Source organism: Canis lupus, chromosome 8, assembly GCF_011100685.1.
Source record: "Canis lupus familiaris isolate Mischka breed German Shepherd chromosome 8, alternate assembly UU_Cfam_GSD_1.0, whole genome shotgun sequence".
In the NCBI taxonomy this organism is placed as follows: domain Eukaryota; kingdom Metazoa; phylum Chordata; class Mammalia; order Carnivora; family Canidae; genus Canis; species Canis lupus.
In genome coordinates, this window is record NC_049229.1 from 75,794,827 (window position 1) to 75,803,474 (window position 8,648).

The window sequence follows — 8,648 nt, forward strand, 5'->3', positions numbered from 1 at the left end:
TGGGCAGATCAAACAACAGACACTCATTCTCACAGATCTGGTGTCTGGGTCGTCTGAGGTCCAAGTGCAGGTAGCTGTGGTGTCTGGAGAGCGCCCACATCCTACCCCATCCTTTCCCAGTCACCTCACATGGAGCCAGGGTGCAGGGAGCTTTCCCAGTCCTGGTGTATAAATGCCCTTATCCCAACATGAGGCTGTACCTCCTAACCTAAGTGGTCCCTAAGGCTCCACCTCCTCCCCCATCACATGGACATTAGGTTTCACCACAGGGATGGTAAAGCTCACAACCAGTGAACTGATATCAGCCCCTGAAGTATCCATGAGTTTTGCCCTGCAGATCGAAGGTCCTTCAATCCAACTCCTCTCCCTGAGGATCCTCATGGTCCAGTAGAAGCCTCTGGTCTCTGAGAACACCAAGTACACATGATCTCCAGAACCAAATGGTTCCTTGGGAAGAGGACAGCTTCCATCTGAGACCTGGATAGGATCTTGGCCTATTTGTATTATTATTTAAAGTTTTGTGCCACTTCCATATATTATTCATCTCCTTTCAATATGATTCAGACACTTGTCTACTGAGAATGACCATGTTTCTCTTTTGTCCTTCTAGATTTACCCTGGTTTAATGAAATTCCTCACACCATATCCGGTCTTTATTAACTGGTAGCACCCTGATATTCCTTCCTCGTTCTTCTCCTCCACCCAAAGGAAAAGAAATCAAACAATCACCCTGGAGTTTCCTCTTTTGATGCAGTTGGGACACTTACTCCACACAAGCCCTTCCTGGAGCAGGACGCCGTCCCCACCACTGGCCCACAACACACACCCAGAGCCAGTGTCATTCCCTGGTACCATACAGGTATTTGTGCCATGATGAGAGGCCGGCCTGGCTCTCATCAGATATGAAGGTGAAGGTGATGAAAGGTTATACTCTCATTATTGTGTGTGTGTGTGTGTGTGTGTGTGTGTGTGTGTGTGTGTGTGACTGACCTCTGAGTCTAATTCCCTACCATTTCAGCTGGGAATCTCTCTCACTCCGAGGCTGTTATTAACATTTTTAATATGTATTTATTTATTCATGATAGACTTAGACAGAGAGAGAGAGAGAGAGAGAGAGAGAGAGAGAGGCAGAGACACAGGAGAAGGGAGAAGCAAGCTCCATGCCGGGAGCCCAATGTGGGACTCGATCCCGGGACTCCAGGATCATGCCCTGGGCCAAAGGCAGGCGCTAAACCGCTGAGCCACCCAGGGATCCCCAACATTTTTGTATTATGTTTCTTTTCTCTTGTGTTGATTGGGGATTCCTCTATACCGAGATGTGCAAGACAGCATGTTATCTTGGGGTCCTGTGATCCACAGTGAGTACCACTAGGACTCATGAAAAGCTTCAGATGATGTGAAGGGAGTTATTTGTAATTGATTAATATGTCGGGTCAGGAAAAGTTAAGTACAAGTAAATGCAAGACCTATCGTTGAATTCTAAGTCTCTTAAAGACTGAATAAGTAAACACATAATCAAGTGTTGAGAGGGGCTCCCTGGGGGAGACTGCTCCTTGGAGAGGAATCCCAGACCCCGACAGGAAACCTGCCCAGAACCACCCTCTGTACCTGCTCCTGGGACTTCAAGATAGAAGTGGTGACCAGTGTGCACCCCCTGGTGGTCCTGATCCTCTTCTACAGGGAGGTTTGTGTCTGGGCTCACAATGAGGGCCCCTCACTGTGTCTGCACAGTAATACACGGCTGTGTCCTCAGCCCTCAGGCTGTTCATCTGCAGATACTCCGTGTTCTTGGCGTTGTCTCTGGAGATGGTGAATCGGCCCTTCACAGCGTCTACGTGGTATGTGCTACTTCCACTACTGCTAATAGCTGCAACCCATTGCAGCCCCTTCCCTGGAGCCTGGCACACCCAACTCATGGCATAGCTAATGAAGGTGAATCCAGAGGCCACACAGGAGAGTCTCAGGGACCCCCCTGGCTTCACCAGGTCTCCCCCAAGCTCCACCAACTGCACGTCGCCCTGGACACCTGCAAACACAAGACATCCTGGTCAGGAAACTGTCCCACATCCCCAGTTTCTCTCACTCATCTCCACTCACAGATTCAAGGTCTTTGGTTCTCTATGAATTACCTTTTATTTATTTTTTATTCATTTTTTATTGGTGTTCAATTTACCAACATACAGAATAACTCCCAGTGCCCGTCACCCATTCACTCGCACCCCCTGCCCTCCTCCCCTTCTACCACCGGTAGTTCGTTTCCCAAAGTTAGCAGTCTTTACGTTCTCTCTACCTTTCTGATATTTCCCACACATTTCTTCTACCTTCCCCTATATTCCCTTTCACTATTATTTATATTCCACAAATGAATGAGAACATATAATGTTTCTCCTTCTCCGATTGACTTACTTCACTCAGCATAATACCCTCCAGTTCCATCCACGTTGAAGCAAATGGTGGGTATTTGTCATTTCTAATAGCTGAGTAATATTCCATTGTATACATAAACCACATCTTTTTTTCAACTCATCTTTCGATGGACACCGAGGCACCTTCCACAGTTTGGCTATTGTGGCCATTGCTGCTATAAACATCGTGGTGCAGGTGTCCCTGCGTTTCATTGCATCTGTATCTTTGGGGTAAATCCCCAACAGTGCAATTGCTGGGTCGTAGATCAAGTCTATTTTTAACACTTTGAGGAACCTCCACAGAGTTTTCCAGAGTGGCTGCACCAGTTCACATTCCCACCAACAGTGTAAGAGGGTTCCCTTTTCTCCGCATCCTCTCCAACATTTGTGGTTTCCTGCCTTGTTAATTTTCCCCATTCTCACTGGTGTGAGGTGGTATCTCATTGTGGTTTTGATTTGTATTTCCCTGATGGCAAGTGATGCAGAGCGTTTTCTCATGTGCATGTTGGCCATGTCTATGTCTTCCTCTGTGAGATTTCTCTTCATGTCTTTTGCCCATTTCATGATTGGATTGCTTGTTTCTTTGGTGTTGAGTTTAAGAAGTTCTTTATAGACCTTGGAAACTAGCCCTTTTCTGATATGTCATTTGCAAATATCTTCTCCCATTCTGTAGGTTGTCTTTGAGTTTTGTTGACTGTATCCTTTGCTGTGCAAAAACTTCTTATCTTGATGAAGTCCCAATAGTTCATTTTTGCTTTTCTTTTGCCTTCATGGATGTATCTTGCAAGAAGTTACTGTGGCTGAGATCAAAAAGGATGTTGCCTGTTTTCTCTAGGATTTTGATGGAATCTTGTCTCACATTTAGATCTTTCATCCATTTTGAGTTTATCTTTGTGTATGGTGAAAGAGAGTGGTCTAGTTTCATTCTTCTGCATGTGGATGTCCAATTTTCCCAGCACCATTTATTGAAGAGACTTTCTTCCAATGGATAGTCTTTCCTTCTTTATCGAATATTAGTTGACCATAAAGTTGCGGGTCCACTTCTGGGTTCTCTATTCTGTTCCACTGATCTATGTGTCTGTTTTTGTGCCAGTACCACACCGTCTTGATGACCACAGCTTTGTAGTACAACCTGAAATCTGGCATTATGATGCCCCCAGATATGGTTTTCTTTTTTAAAATTCCCCTGGCGGGATCCCTGGGTGGCGCAGTGGTTTGGCGCCTGCCTTTGGCCCAGGGCGCAATCCTGGAGACCCGGGATCAAATCCCACGTCAGGCTCCCGGTGCATGGAACCTGCTTCTCCCTCTGCCTGTGTCTCTGCCTCTCTCTCTCTCTCTGTGACTATCATAAATAAATAAAAATTAAAAAAAATCCCCTGGCTATTCGGGATCTTTTCTGATTCCACACAAATCTTAAAATAATTTGTTCTAACTCTCTGAAGAAAGTCCATGGTATTTTGAGAGGGATTGCATTAAACGTGTACATTTCCCTAGTAACATTGACCTTTTCACAATATTAATTCTGCCAATCCATGAGCATGGAATACTTTTCCATCTCTTTGTGTCTTCCTCAATTTCTTTCAGAAGCGTTCTATAGTTTTTAGGGTATAGATCCTTTACCTCTTTGGTTAGGTTTATTCCTATGTATCTTATGATTTTGGGTGCAATTGTAAATGGGATTGACTCCTTAATTTCTCTTTCTTCAGTCTCATTGTTAGTGTATAGAAATGCCCCTGATTTCTGGGCATTGATTTTGTATCCTGCCACGCTACCGAATTGCTGTATGAGTTCTAGCAATCTTGGGGTGGAGACTTTTGGGTTTTCTATGTAGAGTATCATGTCATCAGCGAAGAGGGAGAGTTTGACTTCTTCTTTGCCAATTTGAATGACTTTAATGTCCTTTTCTTGTCTGATTGCTGAGACTAGGACTTCCAGTACTATGTTGAATAGTAGTGGTGAAAGTGGACATCCCTGTCTTCTTCCTAATATTAGGAGAAAGGCTTCCAGTGCTTCCACATTGAGAATGATATTTGCTGTGGGCTTTTCGTAGATGGCTTTTAAGATGTTGAGGAATGTTCCCTCTATCCCTACACTCTGAAGAGTTTTGATCAGAAATGGATGCTGTATTTTGTCAAATGCTTTCTCTGCATGTAATGAGAGGATCATATGTTTCTTGGTTTTTCTCTTGCTGATATGATGAATCACATTGATTGTTTTACGAGTGTTGAACCAACCTTGTGTCCCGGGGATAAATCCTACTTGGTCGTAGTGAATAATTTTCTTAATGTGCTGTTGGATCCTATTGGCTAGTATCTTGTTGAGAATTTTTGCATCTATGTTCATCAGGGATATTGGTCTGTAATTCTCCTTTTTGGTGGGGTATTTGTCTGGTTTTGGAATTAAGGTGATGCTGGCCTCATAAAACACATTTGGAAGTATTCCGTCTCTTTCTATCTTTCCAAACAGCTTTAGTAGAATACGTATGATTTCTTCTTTAAACGTTTGATAGAATTCTCCTGGGAAGCCATCTGGCCCTGGACTCTTGTGTTTTGGGAGGTTTTTGATGACTGCTTCAATTTCCTCCCTGGTTATTGGCCTGTTCAGGTTTTCTATTTCTTCCTGTTCCAGTTTTGGTAGTTTGTGGCTTTCCAGAAATGCGTCCATTTCGTCTAGATTGCCTAATATATTGGCGTTTAGCTGTTCATAATATGTTTTTAAAATTGTTTGTATTTCCTTGGTGTTGGTAGTGATCTCTCCTTTCTCATTCATGATTTTATTACTTTGAGTCCTCTCTCTCTTCTTTTTAATAGGGCTGGCTAATGGTTTATCTATCTTATTAATTTTTTCAAAGAACCAACTCCTGGTTCTGTTGATCTGTTCCACAGTTTTTCTGGTCTCGATTTCATTGAGTTCTGCTCGAATCTTTAGTAACTCTCGTCTTCTCCTGGGTGTAGGATCTATTTGCTGTTTTTTCTCTAGCTCCTTTATGTGTAAGGTTAGCTTTTGTATTTGAGTTCTTTCCAGTTTTTGAATGGATGCTTGTATTGCGATGTATTTCCCCTTCAGGACTGCTTTGCTGCATCCCAAAGATTTTGAACGGCTGTATCTTCATTATCATTAGTTTCCTTGAAACTTTTAAATTCTTCCTTAATTCCCTGGTTGACCCTTTCATCTTTTAGCAAGATGGTCCTTCACCTCCATGTGTTTGAGGTCCTTCCAAACTTCTTGTTGTATTTGGTTCTAATTTCAAGGCATTATGGTCTTAGAATATGCAGGGGACCATCCCAATCTTTTGGTATTGGTTCAGACACAATTTGTGACCCAGTATGTGGTCTATTCTGGAGAAAGTTCCATGTGCACTTGAGAAGAATGTGTATTCAGTTGAGTTTGGATGTAAAGTTCTGTAGATATTGTGAAATCCATCTGGTCCAGTGTATCATTTAAAGCTCTCGATTCTTTGGAGATGTTGTGCTTAAAAGACCTATCCAGTATAGAAAGAGCTAGATTGAAGTCACCAAGTATAAGTGTATTATTATCTAAGTATTTCTTCAGTTTGGTTATTAATTGATTTATATATTTGGCAGCCCCAACATTCGGGGCATATATATTGAGGATTGTTAAGTCCTCTTGTTGGATAGGTCCTTTAAGTATGAGATAGTGTCCCTCTTCATCTCTCACTACAGTCTTTGGGGTAAATTTTAGTTTATCTGATATAAGGATGGCTACCCCTGCTTTCTTTTGAGGACCATTCGAATGGTAAATGGTTCTCCAACCTTTTATTTTCAGGCTGTAGGTTCCTTATGTCTAAAATGAGTCTCTTGTAGACAGCAAATAGATGGGTCCTGCTTTTTTATCCAGTCTGAAACCCTGCGCCTTTTGATGGGGTCATTAAGCCCGTTCACATTCAGAGTTACTATTGAGAGATATGAGTTTAGTGTCATCATGATATATCTTCAGTTCTTGTTTTTGTGGATTGTTCCACTGAACTTCTTCTTAAAGGGGAATTTTAAGAGTCCCCCTTAAAATTTCTTGCAGAGCTGGTTTGGAGGTCACATATTCTTTCAGTTCCTGCATGTCTTGGAAGATCTTTATCTCTCCTTCCATTCTGAATGAAAGCCTTGCTGGATAAAGTATTCTTGGTTGCATGTTCTTCTCATTTAGGACCCTGAATATATCCTGCCAGCCCTTTCTGGCCTGCCAGGTCTCTGTGGAGAGGTCTGCTGTTACCCTAATACTCCTCCCCATAAAAGTCAGGGATTTCTTGTCTCTTGCTGCCTTAAGGATCTTCTCTTTATCTTTGGAATTTGCAAGCTTCACTATTAAATGTTGAGGCGTTGACGGTTTCTATTGATTTTTAGGGGGAGATCTCTCTATTTCCTGGATCTGAATGCCTGTTTCCCTTCCCAGATTAGGAAAGTTTTTAGCTAGAATTTGTGCAAATACATATTCAGACCCTCCGTCCCTTTCAGCGCCCTCAGGGACCCCAATTAAATGTAGGTTTTTCTTCCTCAGGCTGTCGTTTATTTCCCTTAATCTATCCTCATGGTCTTTTAATTGTCTGTCTCTTTTTTCCTCAGTTTCCCTCTTTGCCATCAACTTGTCTTCTATGTCACTCACTCGTTCTTCCACCTCATTAACCCTCGTCATTTGGACTTCTAGTTCAGATTGCATCTCATTCCATTGATTTTTAATTTCTGCCTGATTAGCTCTAAATTCTGCAGTCATGAAGTCTCTTGAGACCTTTATGCTTTTTTGTAGAGCCACCAGTAGCTCTATAATAGTGCTTCTGAATTGGCTTTCTGACATTGAATTGTAATCCAGATTTTGTAACTCTGTGGGAGAGAGAACTGTTTTTGATTCTTTCTTTTGAGGTGAGGTTTTCCTTCTAGTCATTTTGCTCAGTGCAGAGTGGCCAAAAAGCAAGTTGTATTGGGAAAAGGAGAAAAAGAGATGAGATAAAGAAGGAAAGAAAAAAGAAAGAGAAAAAAAGGAAGAAAAAAAGAAAAGAAAAGAAGAAAAAGAAAGAAAGGGGAAAAAGGGAGGGGAAAGCATACCAATCAAAAAGCAAAACAAAACAAAACAAAACAGAAAACCCACGGGGGAGTATCTTCTGATTCTGTATACTTTAAGTCTCTTGACTTCCCCTGGAACTTGTCAGTCTAGCTGGTCTTTTGGGGGAGGGGCCTGTTGTGCTAATTTTCAGGTGTTAGCACTTGGGGGAGCTGCTCTGCCCCCTGCCTGGTGCAGGGCTCAGTGGGGGTTGTTTACCTCGTGAGACGCCAGGAGGAACAACCCCAGTGGCTGCCGTAGCTCTGAAAACCTGGATTCAGCTCCTGCAGTAACTACTCCTTCTGCAGGGCCCTGGAAGCTCCGGGGCAGGGCCGCTTATCTGCTCAGCTCTGTGCAGGCGCGTTCTTGCTGTCTTGGGCCCTCCTGGCCTCTGACTGTCCTGGGGGGAGGCCGGATCCTGGGCTGTGGCCCTGGCGCCCTGTGCCCTGGTCTGCGCTGTTGGATTCGCGCTCCCGGCCGCACAGCCCCCTCCGGGGAGCCGAAGCTGGAGCCCCTCCAAGCTGCTCCCAGAGCCACGCAGCCCCCTCCGCATGGAGCCTCTTCCTCTGCCCAAGCCCCTCCGAGCTGCTCCCGGGCGCACCGCCACATCCTCAAGGAGTCTCTTCCTTTGCCCGAGCCGCTTCGAGCTGCTCCCAGGCCCACAGCCCCCTCCGCGGAGCCGCCGCCCAAGCCCCTCCTAGCTGCTCCGGGTCCCGCCGTGCACGCTGCAGCCCTTAGGGAGCTCGGCGCACTCTCCTGGGTGCGCAGTTGCTCTTTTACTGTCCCAGGGAGCCCGAGGGCATCCCCTCCCTCCTGGGGTCCTGCTCCAAATCCCTGCGAGACCCTTTCTGCCCGGGAATGTTGGTGCAGCTCCTGTTTCTCTGGTACGGGGCTCTCCTGTCCTGGGGACACTCCCCCGGCCTCAGCCTGGCTCCTCACAGGGCCCCTACCCCTTGGATGCCTTTTGTTTCTTTATGTCTTTTTCCCCGTATTCCTACCTTGATAGAAGTGCGAACTCTTCTCACTGTAGCATTCCAGGTGTTCTCTCTTTAATTCTCAGGCCGAATTCATAGATTTTCAGGATAATTTGAAGGTTTTCTAGGTAATTTGGTTGGGACTGGTGATTTGGAAACCCTACTCTTCTGCCATACTGCTCCTCCCCCCTGAATTACCTTTTAAAATAGTGACAAGGAA

The 8,648-nt window shown here is 44.5% G+C and overlaps 1 gene segment (V, D, J or C); it reads right to left on the bottom strand.

Annotated features, from left to right (window-relative positions):
- Positions 1 to 219: 219 nt before the first annotated feature.
- Positions 220 to 8,648, bottom strand: LOC119876568 (the record flags this gene model as incomplete). The annotated part of the segment is given in 4 exon segments: positions 220 to 404; positions 1,609 to 1,669; positions 1,728 to 2,026; positions 8,627 to 8,648. Coding segments are annotated over 4 exon segments (567 nt in total), but the record flags the coding sequence as incomplete, so codon positions are not given.